The 24,063-nt window shown below is 37.4% G+C and overlaps 1 protein-coding gene across 8 annotated transcripts in view; it reads right to left on the bottom strand.

Annotated features, from left to right (window-relative positions):
* The window catches only part of LOC120525922 (DENN domain-containing protein 2D-like), a 117,928-nt gene that overhangs the window by 38,979 nt on the left and 54,886 nt on the right, over nt 1-24,063 (bottom strand). For 5 of the 8 annotated variants that reach the window (XM_039748618.1, XM_039748613.1, XM_039748611.1 and 2 more), the window contains one exon: nt 23,224-23,325. In XM_039748618.1, the coding sequence (XP_039604552.1) occupies nt 23,224-23,325 (102 nt within the window). Of the gene's footprint in view, nt 1-7,865; nt 8,029-8,668; nt 9,079-16,448; nt 16,594-23,223; nt 23,326-24,063 lie in introns of those variants that run through there. The other 3 variants (XM_039748614.1, XM_039748616.1, XM_039748617.1) reach the window with 3 other exon arrangements.

Genomic DNA, 24,063 nt, shown 5'->3' with positions numbered 1-24,063 from the left:
TTTGCACAAGGATAGTTTGCATGTGTTCTTGGTAATAGTGTGGATGACTTCATTTTCCTCCTATACATCAAACACCTGAAGGTTACCCCCCCGGTAAGTGCAAATTTGCCCTGTAAGTGGGAGCATGAGTGTGCACTTGCCCTGCTTCTGACTGGTATTGTGTCCAGTGATGGTTCTTATTTTACACTTGGTGCTACAATGGTAGCTGCATTAGTTATTGTGTTTTTTTAAAAATGAATGGGGAACTTATTTTTAAGAAAAATATCCCATTAATATAAATTTACTATATTTTAACATTTACATTTGAGTGAATATCATAAAAAGGAGATAACCAATAAAGGAGTGTTGTGATGTGTTCAGATGTAGTCATGTACACAAAATTACTTCTTCTACTACTACTAGGCAGTAAACAGAAGGTCAAATCCCATCTCCAGACTCATTATGAGACTCAAGATAAATTATTTTACCTATTACTGGTCCAAATGTAAAAAAAAAACAAAAACACTGCAGTATGGAATTTACTGATCACTTTTGATAAAAATGGAATGAACATTAAAAAAAATTGTACACAAGTGCAATGAGCAACAGTAGCACAGTTTCTAGCACTGTTGTCCAACATCTCCAGAGGAACAGGTTTAAATCGAGGCCAGCCACTGTTTGTGTACTTTGTATGGGGTCTATTAGGTATTTCTCTATGTGCATTACTCCGATTGTAAATTTCCCCAACACAAACAACTGTATGTGAGACTAATTAGTGAAAAGTCAAGCAAAATGACACCTTTTATTGGCTAACTGAAAAGATTACAATATGTAAGCTTTCGAGGCAACGCAGGCCCCTTCTTCAGGCAAGATGTAAGGGGCCCGAGTTGCCTCGAAAGCTTGCATATTGTAATCTTTTTAGTTAGCCAGTAAAAGGTGTCATTTTGCATGACTTTTCACTACATTCATAATGGCTAACATGGTTCAACGCCCTAATACTACTGAGTCTAATTAGCAAAGGTAACTGAGCCTGGTATGAGTGCCTGGGAGTGTGGGTACCCTTCTTCACAGCAATTGGCTAGCACTTTAAGGTCAGTTCCTGTTCTGTTTTCAGATTACCCTAAAACTGGACTAAACATTTCTAGTGAACAGATGAATGTAATTGGGTTGTATGCCATTGCGATAACCTGTCTTCAACAGCTTAAAAACCTTAAGTGGCTGGTGGATTAAGCAACTAGAAAACTCTAAACCAGGTATGGTAACACCAACACTTGACATAAGAAGCAACAGATAAAAAAGTCTAATATCCTGCCACAGCTCAATTGAAAAAAATGACTCTCTTTAACCGTGACTCACTGGACTGGGTTCATAAGGAAAAGATGAAAACATACACACAGAGTGATAGCTGAATATATTAACATTACCTTTTTTTCTACTTAATTACATCCTAGCCATCTAACTTGCAAATTAGCCACAGGGTGTCACTGTGTTCCACCTACAAATTGAAAGCAAAGTAATGTATGCCCTAACACTAAGGAATTGAGGGTACCAAGTAATCCCACAGACGGACGCTTCTAGGTTACAAATGTGTAATTTTTCCCAGTTGACAGCCACAGAAAACTTCTAAAGTCAGGGGTCATATACTACATTTCAAAACAACAAACTTTGTTTATTCTCATAGACATAAAAATACTAGCTTGCTGACAATGCTGATAGAATTGTTGTAAGTAATGACAAAAGGTCAACACAAAAGTTAAAAATTAGCAATGTGAAAATTCTCAGCCTAAATGATGAATATCAAAACTAAAAAATCAAGTCACATAAGTGGTAACCGGTTTATGAAAAAATAGCATTGGACAGTCAAAATAATCGCCAACAAACATGTCTAACAAATAGACATAAAGAAAACAACATGAATGAAAAGAAACTGTGTAGAACTGTGAAAGCAAATAGCAAAGTAAATTAAATCTTCAGTGAGAGTCAATGAGCTATTCTCAATTATTGTTGTTATGCAACTTAATCCTTAATTGCTGAACTCTAAGACTGCAAAACATAAAAAATAAGTAATGTCATTAGTTTTCTTTTTCAATTCAATGATGAACACTTTCACTATTATCATCAGTCACCTATTTTGGACTGACATATTAAGCTAATGCTCGAGTAGACTGTTATTAACAGGGCATACTATCCTCACAGTCTCTATCATACGGTCTTAAATAACGTCTCTACCTAGAAAGAACTGCACTTGAAAATTGTAGGTACCAATGTACAACTTGCTTTTGATATAAATTCTTCAATATTCAAGACTGTTTGCTGAAAGTATTTTCATGTTTAAGTTTGCTTCAAGGTTAGAAGCATCATTTTCCTTTTCCTAAATGCTAACTTGAAAATGTATGAGTAATGATATACTTCTTGTAAACTGCAATGCTGTCTTCACACATCATTATGCTTTCTGCCCTACATAAATAAATAAATATTTTTAAGCATATTGTGGTCTAACAATAATGCTTTTATTTTCTGCAGCACTCATTTCAACAACAAATTCAGAGAGCAGGCATGGGGTCACTTAAAACCTAAGAATCCAATGGTTAAGTTACACTGCCATCATTTTCTTTATATTAGTGAAACTGTAATTTTGCAAAAATGTGTAGATGGATTAATTACATTTTTAACTGCACACACAGGCCACACTAATAGGCTTTATGGACTGTATATGATTTAGGGTCTATAGTTTGCCTCCTCTGCTCTGCATACAAGGCCAAGTGTAATGAACAAAATAATTTCCCTTCAAACTTTATTTTTCATAAATATTTTGTATTTCTCTCTCCCTGAAATAGAAATGTGTTAAAAATAAGAACATTAACAAGTCACATATTCCATTGTAATAATTCAGTTAATACACCAAATTATACACTGACCTTTATCCAAGTAGAACGGGTGATATTGCATGTCAAGTGTACATTGTGGTATGACACAACTGAAAGAGACATCCTTTGTGCACTTTGGTTGTGAACAGCCAGTTAGTTGGTGTTCTGTTAAGTCGCAAAGTACTGCAAAAAGCTAAACAAAAATTATCTAAAACACAGTACATGTTCTGGAGGGACCACAAGATCACTGCAGAGGTATAAATAGTTACAATGATTGTGATGGTTTATTTTGTCCATTTTGTTTTATTTTGTAGCATCGACTAATAAAATGCATTTTTTCAATTAGAAAAATACCAACCAATATAAAAATATGACTAATGTTTTTGCCAACAGTAGCTTCAAAAATGAACTGCAATCCAAAGGGAAGGAGGGAGGAGGACCAGACTTATCATAATGTTTGAAGCATAAGAAGAATCTGGATCAGGTAAATTAGAGAGGAGGAAGGCCAGAAAAACCTTTAATAGGTGTGCCATCCAACTTCTTAACCCAATTTGATAGCTGAATAAATGAAATTAGATCACCCTGGGTGACTTAAAAAGTGATAATGAAGAACTTTGTAAGTTAAGAAAAATACATGCTTGTTTCCATGCATTTTCTTTCCCTAAGAATATGTGACATTTGATAAATTGTGAGGCAATTCAACACAATCCCACTAATTAGCCCCAATATCTAATCAAGTTAGTCCTCAAATCCAGTCAAGGTGCAGTATGCAGTTGAGTTACATTTTAGTGGGAAGGGATTTGCAATGACCCAAAACATGTTGTGTGAAGAAGTACTACAGTACTTGATGTTTGTTTTCTACACAGTCGCTCTCACCTATTGAGTGTTCCCCAAGTCCAGTCCTGACAAATTAATGTGCCTAACGGTTTATGCAGCAAGTGAAGGAGTGATGATAAAGATGCGAAAATCAATCATGTTTGGGGGAAAAAAAAAAATACAAAACTGGGAAAAATTCCTAGAAATTAAATTCCTTTAAAACTCTTCCAATAAGAAGTAGAAATGCCAGTTCACACCCACCTCCATTCATTGGTAAATGAAACGTCATACTTTAAACTAATTAGAATAATGCTGCTTCCCCTTTTCAATTAAAGAAAAAGACCTCAGTGCCACAAAGTGCCTTTTGTCACTGAGATGAGGAATCATATCAGCAAAGGAATATTTGCATGTTAAACACAAGGCAGGCTGTGACTAGAAGAGTCAGCTGTAAGTGAGAGTTAAAATTTACAAATACAACTGACAGATTGTGCAGAAAAAATGTCTTTAATAAAAAGTGGGCATACTGGAATGAATGCATGTACAAAGCACCAAGAAACTTGAAAATGTGCGCTTTGAAAAAAATATTCCTTTGACTTTCAAAAATGCAAATCCTTTACAGAAGTATCTTAAAAGGTATTTTGCATGCTATTATAAACCCCTTGGCCTTGTTGCCACTTTATTATTAGGTATATCTATTCATTAATAAAAATGGCTTACTCATTCAAACAGCCTATAATGTGACTGTAGCTAAATATATGTATCATGTAGACATGTAACATGTGTGGTTATCAGAAAGAAAGGGAAGTGTTAATAGGAGCACAAATACTGAAGCAATAGCTCTTTACAATTATAATGTGCAGACCATCATCGTTCATCAAGTACATGGACTATAGTAGCAGAAGACCATGTTGCTTCCCACTAATAAAAGCATGAAGTTTAGTTTCTGCTGTCCCCTGACATGTTAGGGAATAAATTTAACACAAACAAAAAGAATTCATGAATCCATTCTGCCCTGTTTGAATGTTACAGGTTTACAGTAGGGGCAGAACGGCATGGGCAAGGCCTACTTTACATACATTAGGTATTCTAACACCAGTTAAGCATCAGTTACATGCCACAGCATATCCAAGCATTTTTGTCAACCATTCAAACCCCTTTAGAATTACAGTGTACATTTTTTTTCAAAGAGACATTTAATGTGACATGTCTTGAAGTACCCAATACCTCTAGTTGATCTCACAAACATAGCAGTGATTTCAGCTTACTCCAAAGGACTGCACAGTCCATGGATCTTGACCCTGGAAATTCTGCAAGTGATATGTGATGCTCCTGGGCTAGCATAAACCAAAATTCTTAGGGCAAGTTTACAGCAATGTATACCTTAAAGAATTCAAGTCCACTTAAAGACAATGGAGACCTTACTAGATGTTTTTAAATAGGAGAATGTTGGTTTTGGCCTGCTGCAATTTAATGTTCAACTCAAAATAGAGTAAAGTTCCAAGTAATGCACTAAAGAAGAATTTTTATGTATGCTTTTCAGAGTTCTCTAGTTTTCCTCAACAGTCTTTTAAAGATGCCGTTTTTTTTCTGAAATTTCAGTATTCATGTAGATGGCTTCAAGTCTCCTAATTTGGTTTATATCTTGTATAGTTAGTTAATTGACGACGGCTGCTCTTATCACTTGCATCCAGAGGCTGGGCACATTAGTTTTGACAAGTGAAGCTGAAATAGACATCTCTAGCACAGCTAATAAAAACAATTAGTTAGCACTTATTTACTGTGAACACAAGAATATGCACAAAAATGCAGTTTATGCCGTGATTATTGTGCATACAGCTGCCTACATCCTTTACTGCAATATCTGTTTATTCAAAGTAGTGAGAAGAAAAACAGGTATCTGAGCACCAAAAATTGGTAAGTAATTGCATAATTATAAAGAAGTGTACTCTAGCATTAAATAGGTATAAAATACTCTAGGTGATCTATATCATCAACACAGCGTTATATGAGGTAGCTTCAAACAAGATTCTAATAAATATGCATCTTCCGTTGCTGTACTATTAAGGTAAAAAAAGCTTTATACTGTGTGGAACACTGTAAAAGTAGATAATTAGTTTTGTAAAAAATAAGGAGTTAGGGTGATATTACTGGGAGAACATGATGACAGAGGTGGCAGTTCTGCTTTCATCTGTGTTTCTGTTCTGCAACTCAAGGATGACTTGACTTACTAATATTTGTCGTTACATAAAAAACAAAACACAAAAATCACAAGGTAATCAGAATTCAACCTCCTTTGAAGTAGAAGTTTAAGAAAAATCAAATGCCACGATTGTGGTTCTCTCTTCTGTTATACAGGTGACTATAATAATCAGACAGCAGGTCAGAGACAGTATTTCTTTCTGAATATGCACGAGGACATGAAAGCTAAATATCAATACACCTGCAAGAGCAAAGCAAAACATTTACTTATGGAATGTCTAGGTTGAAACACACCAACAGAAAACAAGTTTTGCAAGAGAATTAATCCATTTGAATATTACATGACAGGTTATATAAAATTTTAAAACTTGTTATTTTGGTATTATTCTTGTAATACACTATTGCATTCTGAGCTTTTTCAGGTATTGCCAACAGAAGCTGAAGAGAAAGGAAATTTTGGGGGTAAAGTAGTAATATTCATGGATCATGGAACTAAAGAGAGTCATGAAATGCTGCAGATTAATTAGTGCATGCAAATAGAAATTTCACTGTACTCTGCACATAACACCGACCCTATGAATGCATCTTAAAAAAAAACAAAACAAAAAAAAAAACACAACACCACCACAATAAATAAAAAGCTACTGCTTTGTATTTCAGAAGGTTTTCATCATTGAACCTGGAAAAACTTCCTCTCTTGTTCCATCTTTTTTACTAGAGGATAGTGCAGATGGTACCTCTAAATTACTATACATTACTTGTTAACTTCTCTTTACATCTATACTTGTGTTCATTCAATCTTGTTCAGTTTCTGTTTGGTACCCTCTAACAAAAATACATTCCCCCTACAACTCTCACCAAAACCTCTCTTCTTCCATCTACCCCCAACACAAATCATGGTAAAAACAAGCTGCAAGCATCAGAAACGGTGCTCTTGCTTAATACATTTGAGGTAGTATGGCAAATGCCTGTGTAACCTAGTTGTTAAAGCAATAAACATGCCAGTCCGAGCCCCATCACTGAATCAATGTATGACCCTGAGCAAGTAACTTGTCTGTGCTCCAAACAAAATTATACAAAATATATAATGTATGTATGTATGTTTTGTTTTTTCTTAACTCCAATAAAAATTTGATCGTAAAATTCTTCTACACTATACTAGTGTATGAATGAACTATATAGTTTTACGTGTAACCTTATGATAGTTCCATCCATTCTCAAACCCATTTATCCAGATTACAATTAGAGTACCTGGACATTCCGCAGGCAAACTGAAATATAGAAAAATAACCTTTGGATAGTCAAAGACTGAAGAAAGCAGGTATCCAATGACCCTGCGATTGCATATAGGAAGAACTGAATATAGATGCCATTTTAAGAAAAACAAATGTAACTGGGCATGAAAATTATATAAATACATTAGGCATTTCAACATGAAATGCATGCTGTGTGTCAACAAAAAAAACAAAAAAGGAAACCGATGTCCTAAATACAAGTCACTGTAACATGCAGTGCAGGTTTATAATTGCCTACAAGCTAGAAAAGCACAGGGAGCAAAGGCAGATTAATTTGTAAAAGGAAGGCACATTTTGCGCATCTCGCAACTACAGTTAACAAAGCTGCCTACTACGCAGTGAAGCACATTCAGAGACTGGCCATCCTGCACTCTGCTTCCTCCAAAATGAACCAGCTTTCCTTTTCATGATAATTACAACATGGTGTCTGCAAACAATTGCTCACAGTATTTGGTTTTAAAAATAAGCCAATTCAATAATGTTCCACTGTTATATTCAAGGTAAAAAAAAATCTAATATCAAACTAGAAGAACAGCATTTCAATTATTGCTTCAGGCTACAGTATGTCTAGGCAAAGAAATAACTGGGCAAGCAGAAACAAAACCCCGAAACACTACAAAACTCTTTCTGTCTGTTGAATTTGATCACAGACGAACTGATGCAGCCACACCTTTTTAATTAGATCGTTTAGAAAATATTCCGACTTTACCTGGGTTGCACTCTTCTCTTAAGAATCTCTGCTTCTTTCTCTTCCTCGATTCAAACTATGCGGTTTATTTGGATTGTGCATATTTAACATTTTAAAAACTCTTCGATTATTAACGAACTCTGTTCACATTCTAAATACGCAGTTTGTCAATTAGAACAGAATGAAAGAGGCTGTTCCAAATGGGAAGGCTTTAGCAATACTGAATTTGCCACAAATGTGCACTCTTAAAAAGCTTTTCTTGTATGATAACAACGATACTTTGATAAACATATTACACGGATATGAATACTTAGAACAGTACCAAGTTAAAAAAAAAAAAAAAAAGCGCCCTTATAACCCTTCTGTTTTTTCCTCGTTGAAGGCACAACCTCGAGTTCCAGATGTCGGTACTTCCCAACTCCCAAACAGACCGGTTGGGAATTTCATGAACAGGAATTTCCAGTAAATCAGCAATACGTACATTTAAAAGTTGTCTAGCGGAATTTGCGAACGCAAATCCCAATGTAAACACTCAGCCATTTAATTTACAATTTTTTAAAAAATATATACTGTATACACATATCGTTATACTGTACTGACAGAAATCTTAAACACGTATCCAGAAATTGACTATTGTTTCTGCATAGCATCGGTACATACTGAAAAGTAGTCATTCACTTATGCATGCACATAACACAATTACTTTTAAACCAAAGCTGTAAATCAATGCAATAATCAAAATAATTTCGTGGACAAATTTGGAATACAGACATATGAAGAAACTCCACAATAAAATTAAGGTTTTCCTGTTCCCCGGTACTTACTTTTCATGAGCCGATTTGCGAACTTCTAAACTTAAATCCTTGTTTAGCAATGTCACCCACCGGTTCCGCTGCTAATCCAGATTTCTCAGATATGTTTTAAGTTACTCAATACTAGCCGCTAAGAGAGCTGAACACTACTATATGTGTGCGAGACAGAAAGTGAAATCACACTGCAGGACGACCGAATCCCGCCCCCCTTCCCCCCGGTTTTTCTGTTTAGCTTCCTGAATTGCACATGCCTGCTTTGGGGAGACTGATGAAAAATGAAAGCGCTTCACTCGTGACTGCAGGCAGCTTAAAGGAAGGACAACGGCAGGTAACCACAGCAGTGTCCACAACTGCTGTCCTCTCTTACAAAATCTGGAGTAAGTGCTGTATAAAACCTGGAAACTACATACATAACGTTCCACAGTCGAGTAGACCTCTATTAAACATACATTCTCTTTTAGGAAAGCCTAACGGGCAAGTTTGATGGAAATGTCGCAATAAGGCTGTGGTGAATCGGGAACTCTTTCGTAAGCTATCGAGAATTTCAAACGCGACGCATCAATTGCTTTTGGCAGTAAAACGAAACGCTAGGTTTGCTATACACGAGTATTGCACAACCTTCAATATATGTACTAAGTAAGACATAAGGCAATTTTAACGCCGCTTCATTCCATTTGGCTCCTTGTATATCGGCCAGTATATCTGCCCAGAATGTGTGTTCATGGCTATGTTGCTCATATATCAGCAAGAGTCTAACATACTGCACAGGATTCTACATTATAGCCAGGGCTGCCTCTAGTATATTTGCTGCCTTCGGCAAAGTTGTTACTAGTGCCCAGCCACCCTCTTTGCTTTAAGTAGAATCTTCATGGCCAGACCTACACGTAGAAACTTGAAGATAGGAGAGAATAGCCTGGACTAGGGAAAGCAAAATATGGAGGGTGTGCAGACAAAACTGAGAACTTACAGTTTGAGAAAGTCGATACAGATGTTTGTTTTCTTATTGCAGCATCTATTTACAAAACTGTCCAAGAAAAATATGCTCATGAGGGGTGACATTACAGAAAACATGTAGGATGTGGGCTATATCAACAGACTTTATTTACTAATCTTATTATTCTGTTACCTCTAAACAAGGAAGAGTCGTTTGTTATCCATAACCAAATTACCACAAGTAGAAAAAAAAAGTAGATTTTTATTTAAGCTGCCAAGAGCAAATCTCAAATGTGGGAGTGAACAATAAAGAACAATATTTGCTACATTTTAATGCAAGTTTTACTGCAAGTACATTTGGATGATAATTACAGTTTAAATAACAATCTTTAGCAATGCATTCAAGAGCTGCAGTCCTACTTCCATTTTGATTGTTTAGTTTTAATTTTGCCATGTCTGTGTCTTCTATGTTACATCAGTTTCAGGACTATCATCATTATTTGTATCATTGTTGGATTACCAACTATATTGTATACCCCACTTCCCACATTTGTGATAAATCAACCTGCACCTAAAGAAAATAAAGGAACATACAGAAGCTGAGAAGGGTGCAAAATGGGATTTTGGAAGACCACGTGTTGGTCATCAGACATTAAGACCAAATATGATTAGTATGTGAATATAAAACAATATGATCAGATAGTTGTATTAAGTCTGAGTGTTCATAAGTCAGAATTTATACTGTATGAAAAAAATAATGTTCCAGGCAACCATCAGACTTGATTATACCTTTTCTAGAACAGCGACATAAACAAATGGTGATGTACCAAATGGGTTGGTACTCAACGTGTCAAAGCGAATAAGTTGCTACCCAAGCGACGATTTTAAAACTAGTAGTACTGTAGTAGTGAAAGATCTGCACCAAGTTTTAAAGCACAGAATAGAATATAAACTATGAACAAAACCTGCAATTACATTTGACTGAAGCCTTTATCCAAGGAGACTTGTAAGATATGAGATACAGTTGCCGACATTTCTTTTGTTCTTCCAGTTGGAGCATAGGCAGGTAAAGCAACCTGCTTGTGGATACACAGTATGAAGAGTGTGGGGGGAGAGGGATTTGAACCCACGACCTCAAAGTCTGAAGTCCAAAGCATGTGACAAGTCACTTAAGAATAAACAAGTTAAAAAAGTACCTAAAAGTGAAGATTTTTCTAAATTTTATTTGGTTATTGTTAAAAAAAATTACATTTCAATTTGTGATTTAAAAGCCATTTTAATAATTTGAACACCTAAACATACTGCTTTTCTGTGCATCTTCTGAAAAATTTTAAATTATATGATATAATCATAAACAATTTTTTTTGCATTTGTAAAACATATCATGAATGGACAAGCTTGTAATAACATACTTCACTTAAGACTGATTAAACTGTTTCTCAAAGGTGTTGAAATGTGTAACTGCATTACTTATATTTTCATCAAGACAAGTGACTTAATATTATACAACTGTCATGTGGTGGTACAGTTGGTAACAAAGAATGTGTTTATACTGTGATGGACTCTCAAATAGTCCAGAGATGTCAATTGGCTTTTTTTTTTTAATTAAAAAAATCAGAGCTGAAGACTCAGATCATCGCTCGGACTATTAGTATACTGCAATGGGACACTACTTGAGGGGGCTGGGCAGTCTCTTGGTCTCGAATCCCTACAGATTTTATTTTTTTTCTCCAGCCTTTGGAGTTTTTTTTGTTTTTTTTTCTGTCCATCCTGGCCATCAGACCTTACTTATTCTATGTTAATTAATGTTGACTTATGTTTATTTTTTATTGTGTCTTCTATTTTTCTATTCTTCATTTTATAAAGCACTTTGAGCTACATTTTTTTTTGTATGAAAATGTGCTATATAAATAAATGTTGATTGATTACTTTGTGTCATTGGGCTATAGCTTCACGTTTCAATTCATTTTCACAGCACACTGTTTTCTGTGGTTCACATTAGACTTTTATCTTTACAAACTCTTTGAAGTGTCTGTAAATACTGAATTCCTTTTTCTACATAGGTGGCGCAGTGGCTCAGCGATTCACACTCTAGTGTCACAGCTTTATAAACTAAAAAACTCCAATTGTGGTCTGAACCCTGCTTGTGTGACACGTCTATATTCCCTCATGTCTGGCCACATTCCCTCTGTACTCCAGTTTTCCTCTTCTTCCCAAAAAGTTAATTGGCAAGAGCTGCTCTCATACATTCTTGACATAGTTTACAGAGAAAAGGAAAAACAATACAAAGGAATTCAATAGGGTACAAGAGGACAGACATTATATATGTACCCAATAATGGTCAAAAAGGTAAACAGTAAAATGTGTTGAGGTATTAATAGCAAACCAAATGAATCACTTAATAAGTTAAGTAATGAGAATAGTGGATATCTTAGATATCAGATGGTAATGGTTTTCTCTCTTCAGGCTTGCTAAAGACATTATGTTAAAATATATGTTACATTTGCTATAATTGCTCAGTTTCACTTTAGTTCCAAAAGCTCAAATGACTTAAGGGCTTAGACCTATACATTGTATAAGCGTGTCTGGCTTAGCTTTTTTTCTTCTAAACAAATTTTCACTTCCTGTAAAATCTGCTCTAGCTTATGAAACATTCCCAAAAATGTGAAGTTACTGTCTGGTTTTACTTCACTTCATGTGATAAATGAATACTGTAACATTTGTAATGTCAGTATTTTAAAAAGCAGCAATATGTTTATTAACACTCATCTACACTCTTAAAAATACTGGTCCTAAAATGGCACTTTACTGGGTTGTGTGGTTCCTCTCAGAACCATTACTTGAAAAAGAACTTTAATTCTGCAATGGGTTCTTTACATGTGAAATGGGCTCTTTAGGCTCTGAACAGTTTGCGAATATGTGGAAAAAGAAATCTTTAATATGCTGACTACCTAGCAAGACATAATAGATCAAGAAAACCTGAAATTAGCCTGTGTAATTGTATTCAGAAAAAGTCCTTTTAAAATCAGGAAACCATTGGTATTTCATAAATTTGTTATCATCCATACATGGATATGTATGACGCATGTTATGGATATAAATAAAGGATCATTCTGGAAACTTCATATGGTTGTTCTTTAGGAAACCAAAAATGGTTCCCCTATGGCAATGCTCTGGAAAAACACTTTGGCACCCTTATATTTAAGGGTGTAGGTGAGTTTATATAGAATTCTACCAGACTAAAATAGACAACTGAAGAAAGTGTGGTCATTTAAAGAATGAAAAACATATACAGCGTTTTAATGGAAACTTTTCCATTGGAAGGAAATATTCAGGCAATATTGCAAAGACATGTAGCTGAAGCAGAAACCTTGATAACCTTTAAGAAGTATTTAGATGAGATATTGGAACAGCCTAATTATTAGGCAAACAAAAGAATCTGATGGACTGAATGGTTTTATCACAATTATCAAATTTCGTAGACTCTTCAAAACTTAGTCACGGTGTTAATTTTGCGTTTTTATGATTCACATCAAAATAGCGGTAACAACACTCTTAAAAATAATGGCATTTTATGGTTCTTTACTGTGTGGTGCGGTTCCTCAAGGAGTCATCTCTTGATAAAGCATGATTTGATTCTGAGAAGGGCTCTTTGCATTATGAAGTTGGTTCTTTGTGCTTTGAAAAACTTCTTAATGGACAGAAAAAAAACCTGAAATCTTTAATGTATTGTAGGCTACCTAGCAGAACACCAACATATTTAAGAAATCCTATACTTCAACTGTGTTGTTATATGCAGTAAGAGTCCATTTAAAATCAGGACCCATCGGTATTTCAAAAATCTGTTACCATCTATTTATGGTTATTTACTGTATAGAGCCTGCTACAGAACTAAATAAAGGTTCATTCTGGGACATTTATGTGGATGGGACTTTTGGGAACTAAAAACAGTTCCCCTATGGCATTGCTTTAAAGAACAGCTCTGGTACTAATGTAAGAAATGGCTGGCAGCCCAACCCATCCAGGAATCATCAAGGAATGGAAGGGGTGGCCAGCCTTTTTAGGGCTCTACCTCTCCCAGAACGGTAGATGGCAGCCCCCCGGGATGTAGCAGTGCCTCGGATTCTCATAGGGTCCACGGGAGTTGGAGTTTGGTACAGCCCTGTTAGTTTGTGTGGGTGCTGTCAGGGGCTGTTGCAGGAATGGCTGAGCCCTTTGGTGCAGCACTTCTACCTCACCTGAAAGTGCTGCCAGAAGAAAATCACCAGACACTTGGAGCACTTCCGGATGCCCTATAAAAGAAGCCAGCTGCCACTACTCGGACAGCCAGAGTCAGTAGGAAGAGGGATGAAGCTTGCAAGTGGAGGAGTGGAGATGGAAAGGACAGAAAAAAGGAACTGTGTATTGATGCTTTGAAGTGTGCTGCTGTGGAGAGCGAGGGAAAAGCGCCTTCCTCACTTGTAAATAAAACGTGTGCTGTGCTGGAACTTGGGTCTCTGCCTGTCGGGGTCGGGTTGAGGTGTTTGGAGTGCCCTGTTGTGGTTCACACTTTATTTTTAAGGGTGAAGGAAACTGGGTCACATTCCACATCCTTTCTGTGTGGAGTTTGCATGATCTTCCCATGTATGCATGGTTTTCCTCAAAGTGCTCTTTTTTCCTCCCACAGCCCAAAGATATGCATGCTTGGTGGACTGTTGATACTAAATTAGCCTGTGTGTGTGTGTGTGTATGTTTTCTGTGATGGACTGGCACTCTGTTTAGGGATTATTTCTGCCTTGTGCCCTATGCTTGCTGTGATAAGCTCCAGCTTCTGCATGACCCTGCTCTGGATAAGTGGGCTTAGACAATAAAATGGCACAGCAGAAAAGTAATAGGTAATCACAGAGAATAACACCCTCACATAAACGCCTCCATGTTAGTAACTAGAATAGCTACTGAACTTTAAAAATTGCCCAATGGATGGTGAAATATTGTATCATTTCCAAGAAATTTAGTGCTTTAATGTGACAGTGACTCAATTCCATTTAATTTATCTTTGAGAATGATGGAAAGGTCAACTAAGTTTTACGTTTTTAAGAGACTCTCAGTATATACTAAATGCAGTGTTATGTCAAAATTACAATTCATAATGGTATTGTTCTGTACTAAATAAACATTATTTATCAAGACAGAACAATATGCATGCATTATTAACATGTCGAACAAAAGTTGCCCAGACAAGCAAAACGAATTTCTTTTTGCGCCCATACAAATGCTGTGATGGACTGGCGTCCCGTCCACGGTGGAGTCGAGCTCTGCTTGCGCCCGAACTATGTGTACAGTATTCGCAATCCTGGATTCGATTAGTATCGTTATCGTGCCGAAGTACAGTACTTTCTTCATACCAAAAATTAAAAAAACAACAACCTTGTCTTAATACAAAAAAGACAAACTCAGCAAAAAAAGAAACGTCCCTTTTTCAGGACTGTGTATTTCAACAATAATGTTTTAAAAATCCAAATAACTTTACAGATCTTCATTGTAAAGGGTTTAAACAATGTTTTCCATGCATGTTCAATTAACCATAATCAATTAATTAACATGCACCTGTGGAATGGTCGTTAAGACCTTAACAGCTTACAGAAAGTAGGCATTTAAGGTCACAGTTCTAAAAACGCAGGACACTAAAGAGACTTGTCTACCGACTGTGAAAAACACCCAAAAAAAGATGCCCAGGGTCCCTGCTCATCTGCGTGAACGTGCACTAGGCATGCTGCAGGGAGGCGTGAGGACTGCTGATGTGGCTAGGGCAATAAATTGCCATGTCCGCACTGTGAGACGCCTAAGACAGCGCTACAGGGAGACAGGAAGGACAGCTGATCATCCTCGCAGTGTAACAACACCTGCACAGGATCGGTACATCCGAATATCACATCGGATGCGTGACAGGTACAGGATGGCCACAACAACTGCCCGAGTCACACCAAGAACACACAATCCCTCCATCAGTGCTCAGACTGTCCGCAATAGGCTGAGAGAGGCTGGACTGAGGGCTTGTAGGCCTGTTGTAAGGCAGGTCCTTACCAGACATCACCAGCAACAACGCCGCCTATGGGCACAAACCCACCTTCGCTGGACCAGACAGGAGTGGCAAAAAGTGCTCTTCACTGATGAGTCACGGTTTTGTCTCACCAGGGGTGATGGACGGATTCGTGTTTATCGTCGAATGAATAAACGTTACACCGAGGCCTGCACCCTGGAGCGGGATCGATTTGGATCGATGGCTAGGGCCATTCCCCCCAGAAATGTCCAGAAACTTGCAGGTGCCTTGGTGGAAGAGTGGGGTAACATCTCACAGCAAGAACTGACAAATCTAGTCCAGTCCATGAGGAGGAGATGCACTGCAGTACTTCAAGCAGCCGATGGCCACACCAGATACTGACTGGTACTTTTGATTTTGAGCCTCCCTTCATTCAGGGACACATTGTGAAACATTTTTAGTTTATGTCTTATGGTGTTGAGTCTTTTAGTGTTCATACAAATATTTACACATTAAGTTTACTGAAAGTAAAAACAGTTGAAAGTCAGAGGACGTTTCTTTTTTTGCGGAGTATATATTAAAAAGATCGCTCCATCCGCAACATGAAATGGCTAGGAAGTTCTTCTCTAACTTCTGTCTACACACGTACCGCATTTTTTAATGCATTGGCTCTGCAGGCCAAATACTGTATACACATTTGATGCTGGCGGCACGTATAAATGCACATTCTGAGTTGAAAGAAGTGACCGATTCGCGTTACCGGCTTGAATGTTTGTTTTTTTTCAGTCACGGCTCGGTTCTGTCATTTCTAATATCTTTTTGACGGCTCCCATTGCTTACCTCCCGCAGCTGTGCTCCAAGCCGACGCTCGCTCACGACTTTCACCCGTGCTGGGCCGTCCATAAATCTTCTGTGGCCCCCTAAACGGGCAAGTCGGACAGAAGTAAGCCTTCCACATATGCGCAGAAGACGACGCCGGCGTGTCAAAGAAAAAAAATGCAGTCGATTGATCATGTGGCCTTCTAATTGCGCGATGTGAGGACACCTGCGTGCCACGCGCCAAACGCTCCACATTCAAAATCAAAGTGGGCGCAGGAGGGGCTTTGCGCGGCACTTTGAAGTTGCTTGGAGCCACTTGAGGGACTGAGACACTACTGATTCTGGAGCGCAGAAATACGAAACACAGGCGGCGGTTGGGGATATGAGATTTGGACCCTCCTTAAGTACAGTCGTGGCCAAAAGTTTTGAGAATGACACAAGTATAGGTGTTCACAGAAATTGCAGCTTCAGTGTTTTTAAATCACTTTGTCAGATGTTTCAATGGTATACTGAAGTAGGCTATAATTACAAGTATTTCATAAGTTTCAAAGGATTTTATTGACAATTATATTAAATGTATGCAAAGAGTCAATATTTGCAGTGTTGGCCCTTCTTTTTCAAGACCTCTGCAGTTCTCCCTGGGAGGCAGTCAATCAACTTCTGGGCCAAATCCTGACTGATGGTAGCCTATTCTTCCATAATAAATGCTTGGAGTTTATCAGAATGTATGGTTTTTTTGTTTGCCCACCTGCCTCTTGAGGACTGACCACATGTTCTCAATTGAATTAAGCTCTGGGGAGTTTCCTGGCCATGGATCCAAAATTTCGATGTTTTGTTCCCCAAGCCACTTAGTTATCACTTTTGCCTTGTTGCACGGTGCTCCATCGTGCTGGAAAAGGCATTGTTCGCCACCAAACTGTTCTTGGATGGTTGGGAGATGTTGCTGTCGGAGGATGTTTTGGTACCATTCTTTATTCATGGCTCGGGATCGAGGCACCACCAGTGCAGAAGTTGCTCAGGAGTGGCAGCAGGCAGGTGTGAGTGCATCTAGATGCACAGGGAGACATTTGGAGGATGGCCTGGTGTCAAGAAGGGTAGCAAAGAAGCCACTTCTCTCCAAGAAAAACATCAGGGACAGACTGATATTCTGCAAAAGGTACAGGGATTGTACTGCTGAGGACTGGGGTAAAATCATTTTCTCTTATAAATCCCCTTTTTCGATTGTTACGGGCATCTGGAAAAAAAGATTGTCCAGAGAAGAAAAGGTGAGCAGTACCATCAGTCCTGTGTCATATCAACAGTAAAGCATCCTGAGATAATTGATGTGTGGGGTTGCTTCTCAGCCAAAGGAGTGGGCTCACTCACAATTTTGCCTAAAAACACAGCCATGAATAAAGAATGGTACCAAAACATCCTCCGAGAGCAACCTCTCCCAACCATTCAAGGTGATGAATAATGCCTTATACAGCATGATGGAGCACCATGCAACAAGGCAAAAGTGATAACTAAGTGGCTCGGGGAACAAAACATCGAAATATTGGGTCCATGGCCAGGAAACTCCCCAGACCTTAATCCCATTGAGAACTTGTGGTTAATCCTCATGAGGCGGGTGGACAAACAGAAACCCACAAATTCTAACAAACTCCAAGCATTGATTATGCAAGAATGGGCTGCCATCAGTCAGGATTTTGCCCAGAAGTTGACTGACAGCATGCCAGGATGAATTGCAGAGGTCTTGGAAATGAAGGGCCAACACTGCAAATATTCACTCTTTGCATAAACTTAATGTAATTGTCAATAAAAGCCTTTGAAACTTATGAAATGCTTGAAATTATACTTCAGTATACCATCGAAACATCTGACAAAAAGATTTAAAAATGCTGCAAACTTTGTGAAAACCAATACTTGTGTCATTCTCAAAAGTTTTGGCCACGACTGTATATTTTATTTGAGTTCAAACTGATTGACCATAGATATGAATCATGAATGTTCTCATTCCTCGAAATTAATCTTGGTAAAGACAAATTAACACAGTGTAGTGTTTGTTTACATTTATTTGCTTAGCAGACGCTTTTATCAAAAGTAGCATACAAAAGAGGTCAACATAAGCATTAGTCTGAGGGACTGTTTGGAACAAGAGCTGTAGAATGAGTTTACAAAATTGATCATCACAAGTAAAGAGCTCAGAACAAAATACAAGCTAGGATAGTTTCTAGGTTATAAAACCTAATAGCTAATATCAGTTGGAAATAAATTCAGGAAACAAGAGTCTTCAAATTCTTCTTAAACACACTGAGGGAGTCAGAGTTTCAAATGGAGGAGGATAGCTAGGAGCTACAAGCCAGTGTCTGTTTAGAGATTTAATGCCCACAGTGTTCGAGAAGGAGCCTAGCACCTCACAAGTGTCTCCATATATGTACAAAGGTGCTGACCCAATGACTACTCTGTAGGCAAGCCTCAAAGTTTTAAAGAATTTGAATTTAATTTGAGTCATTACATAAAGCTAGTTTAAGCTGGAAAGCTGCGGAAAACACTGCTATTCATTCCAACTTATACCCACAGCTGGCATTGTCCTCAATTTTAAATTCATTGGTTGCTTTTACAGTACCATCTCTACTGAAACTGCTAAAGTTTTGAAATATCTAAAAAAGAGTTTGTATCACATCTTGAAGCTAAATGGTGATTGACATTGTTTTTCTTTTCTTCCTAAACCTACTTATATTGTACATTTTTGTTTTTGGCATGAAAATTCTGATGGGGCCATAGCAGAATTTTTCCTTAATGTGTGCAGACTTCTCCAATGTTAACATTAACTTATCTAACTGGATATGGGCAAATATAAAGTAGGCAATAAGACACAGACTGAGGAAGGACTCCATCATAGTCTCCTGAAGATATCTGAGAACACTACCATGCTTCCCACTAAGTTACCTTTCTAATCAAAATTTATGTAATGCATTTTACTGTTTCTGCTTTTAGCAAATCTCAGTAAAAAACAAAGAAAGCATGTATTATAGGGTTAACTTAGGAAATCAAAATAAGAATAGTGGAACCATAAGGTGGGATAAAACAGAGAAAATTCAGGATTTGGTAATAATGAGTTCAGTTGGAGTAGAGTTTAACAGACAATATTGCCTACCAAGACTAGAACACCTTGCTTTAGGCTTATTTCATGCATGTCAGTAGAATATGTAATTTTCAGTTGTAAATCTGTTGTTTCATTAAACAGTTTAGGAAGCTCCTAATAGACTTCTGGGTTTTGATCAAAAACCTCTTTCAAAGTGCTAAAAGTTGGATTGCAGAAGAAACTAAATTAGCAGATGAACAAACACACACATACAAAGTAACTGCAACTTACTTTTAAAAAGATCTGTAACATTCTGTTGGAAACAATGGCCTACAAATATGGGAAATGCATTTTCAAGGCTGCAAGCATGCCTTTAGCCAATTTTGTGCTGCACACTAGCAACTGTTAACAAATGTTCTTTATTCTTATAATGTGTGTTGCTTCAGGGCACAGGTGATCAAAAAATCAAAGAAAAATACAATATCTAACTATTAACTCATTTAGTCTAATTCAAAGTCATGGGGTCAGCGCTTATGCAGACAGCATTGCACACAAGTTCATTGCTGGGAACACTCATTCATACAAGGTATGTTTAGAGTCAACAACAAACCTAACTTGATTGTCTTTTGGAATGTAAAAGGAAAACTCATTTAAATTACACAGAGGCAGGGCACAGGAAAAAAAAAAAGAAAAAAAAAAACCAAACTTTTCCTAAGTTTGTTTTGTAAACATTGGTGAATGCTAGTCACCTGGAAGGTTTTTCCTTTACACAAAAACTTTGGGGGCAGTGAGATATGTGTTACCATCTTTAATATCATAACCGCCAAAATATCATGGGTCAGAAGACATGTGTATCACACACCTAGCAACCATGCAGAATTAGAATGAACAAGAACTTCAAAAAAGCAGAAACCCAGAAAAATGAACACACAAAATGGCAGCTCCTATAGAAATGAAAATGCAGTCATTGCCCACTTTCCAAAGCTAATCTGTTCCTGAAAAACCATTTTATGAATGATTACCATCCATCCATCCATCTTCCAACCCGTTGAATCCGAACACAGGGTCACGGGGGTCTGCTGGAGCCAATCCCAGCCAACACAGGGCACAAGGCAGGAACCAATACTGGGCAGGGTGCCAACCCACCACAGGACACACACAAACACATCCACACACCAAGCGGCCAATTTAGAATCACCAATCCACCTAACCTGCATGTCTTTGGACTGTAGGAGGAAACCCACACAGACACAGGGAGAACATGCAAACCTCCACGCAGGGAGGACCCGGGAAACGAACCCAGGTCTCCTAACTGCGAGGCAGCAGCGACTACCACTGCACCACCATGCCGCCCTGAGTGATTACCAATAGTTTTAATTTTAAACATTTTTAAGCCTACAAAATATCCGATTTTTTTGTTCAAATAACAGTAAAATATGTGGAGAGTGAAAGAATTATAAATCATTAATCGCAACAAATCCTAATAAGACTTTATCAATCATTAAATCCTGTTTAGTAAAGCTGTTTAACTTTGTTTTATCACTTCAAGTTTCAAACAATCAGCTTTCCCATCTCTTTTAAGCATTTCCAACTATTTCACTATATTTTTTGGATTTTGATGCACGAAATAATACAAGAAGACGTGTAACCAACACACATGATAAGATGAGTGAAGTACAGCCATGTCAGGCTGCCACTAAGTGCAGTGTCATTTATGAAAAAGAATGACACTGAGGTTGTGCGTCACCAACATCTAACCATGCCCCAAAATACAGCCAGGTGTACGTGGAATGACTGTGAAGATCATCAGGTTAGTGCTAGCAGTATACATCTTTCCAGACTCACTCTTTGTAACCAAGAAAATTCAGTTTCTTTGTGGTTGAAAAATTGAAAAAGTGTATTATGTGGCTTTGTATATATACACACATTTTTGTAAAATGGGTATTTTTAATTCAAGGGAAGCCTGTACATAAAATTTCAAGGTGATGGAGTCACTGTATTAATGATGAAAATAGAGTGCTACGTGGATGCTTGCAGTATTTTGTGGCAGGGAGGATCAACACCTTTTAAAGTACAATAGACTTAGGGAGACTGGCATGTTTTTTTGTTTGGTCTTCTGTATTTGTACATTTTTTTTCTGCTTGTGCTCATCCTTCACTTGTGTTTATTTATTATAATACATTTACTACTTTTTTATTCACATTTGTCATCCTTAGTAGGATTGCTATGAAATTGCAATACTATTATGAAAAGTTCAGTATATCTATTTATAACCCACAACCAAAACATCAGCCTTGTTCAACTGATTATCTACTGGGTTAAAGTCCTTTCACCCATTTACAGGAACTTACTCAGTTCAGGGTCCTTGGATTAAAAAAACAACTGCTAAAGTGCAAAAAGAAGTAGGTAATGAATTGAAAGTTATTGTTTCCCTTTTCACAAGAAGAAAAGCCACAAACTGGCATATGCATGCTGAATTTTTAATGAAATATAGAAGTAGTGACCACAATAACACATTGGCCCTAAAGGCACGTGTCCCATCTTTCTTCTATATTCTTGTCCAAAAGAAGCAATACTCAATCTTGGGTGCTCTGGTTTCCTCCCACAGTCCAAAGACATGCAGGTTAGGTGCAATGGCGATCCTAAATTGTCCCTAGTGTGTGCTTGGTGTGTGGGTGTGTGTGTGTGTGTGTGCCCTGCGGTGGGTTGGTGACATGCCCGGGGATTTGTTCCTGCCTTGCACCCTGTGTTGGATGTGATTGGCTCCAGCAGATCCCAGTGACCGTGTGTTAGGATAAAGCGGGTTGGATAATGGATGGATGGGATGGGATATAATTATTCCAGTCCATAACAGGTCCATAAGACAAAGCTTTTCTCAGGTGCAGAAAACCACTCCTAATTTGTTTAAGTTTGTTCCATTTTCTGGCTGCTATGCTGTTTCTCACTGCAAAGCCTGAAATACTCTCTTCCTACCACAACACCCATTCTGGTTAACACTCCACATGGCATACAGTATCAATTAGTGTTCAAGCAAATGAAACTGCTGTTAGCTTTGCTTGCACTCCTGTTTGTTACCTGGAAATGTTTCCGTACTCTTTTATCTATTGCAGTCTATAATTCTTGCTGTTTAGGCTATGTTATCTTTTTGTCTCTATTTCTTATTTCTGACATGCTCTACTTACCTGTTGAATTTATATTCAATGCCTGTTGTTATGCACCACACACTGAGTAGATTTTGTAATTCATCTTATACTGTTACATTTGTGATTCCTTTGGAGCTTATACAGCCATATAAAGTAAAATTTGACCAGCTGAACTTTTATTATAGAACTACTCTGTTAAGCATTCTCACCTGGTAACAATTCTTTGTGTGAATGTGTGCATTCAAGCATCTGTATAAAATCTGTTCAACATCCAGCTGTGCCAGTTTCTTTTTTTTAAATTCATGTTAAACCAATAACATGCGGTAAGTACTGCAGTTAAAATGGCTTTAGCATTATATTTTTTAAAAGCCGTGCTGAAGATGCCAATTACACATCTGAATATTGAATATGAATACTGTGATTACAATAATATAAAAACAATGAAGAAATACGAACAGGAAGGAGCTTTACAAGACAAGTGTGAGAAACTGCAAATGTCGAGGAAGAAAAAATTCACTAGGCTGAGAGTAAGAGAGAAGGAAATGTAAAAGATATAAAGGGAAATCAGATAAATAACCAGACTTACACTTGTTGGATTCCAGCTGACTGTCAGAAAATGCCTGAATTCTCTTGGCTACTTGACCAGGTTGCACTCCAGTATAGCCATTGAATACATGGTCATCTAATCCTGAAAATGAATGACCAACACCATAAAAACAGGGTTTGCACTAACTGTGAATAAAGATTTATGGCTTTTGGAAATGCTGCTGTATTAAAATGTGTTTGTGTCTTTTTTAAATACTATAAAGTATGATTGTCTTTACTTCCTTTTAAAGCAGCACAGGTATTTACCTCCCATCTCACTTGCAGACACTGAAATGACTGGGAAAAGAGTACCTGAAAAACAACTGCTATTTGGACATGCCCTTTTTAGTTAAATCAACAGTGCAGCTCTTATGATATATAAGATCTGTAAGGTATTGATTCTGTACCATGTTTGCTCCACTTACTGTATAGGATGCAAATTGATGTTAATTTTTTCGCTCAGTTATATGCTTGACATTATTGCTTGCAGTTTTATATATTTTTTTAGAATACACCCTACTTGCCTCTAGACCTATCTTTTGATCCATTCTTTGAATGTGTTCATTCATTTTCATGGTTATCTCGAGCATGAAGCAACCATAGATAGAAGAACAGTTAATTACAGCACACACTCACAAATACACTCTGTTACAAGGTCAATTTAGAGGCACAAATCAATACAACTTCCATGTATTTGGGATTTAGAAATAAAAGAAAGTTAAATATCTTAAGAACACTTGCATGAACATGGGGAGAATGGCCAATCTATAAACATTGTCACACGTGAGCGCATTACAGACAGCTTATGGGTTTAAGGGTGATGGTAATACCCTACTGCTCC

The sequence above is a fragment of the Polypterus senegalus genome, chromosome 3 (genome assembly GCF_016835505.1).
Source record: "Polypterus senegalus isolate Bchr_013 chromosome 3, ASM1683550v1, whole genome shotgun sequence".
NCBI lineage: Eukaryota > Metazoa > Chordata > Cladistia > Polypteriformes > Polypteridae > Polypterus > Polypterus senegalus.
The sequence above is the reverse complement of the archived record's forward strand: the minus strand, read 5'-3'. Positions and strand labels throughout refer to the sequence as shown.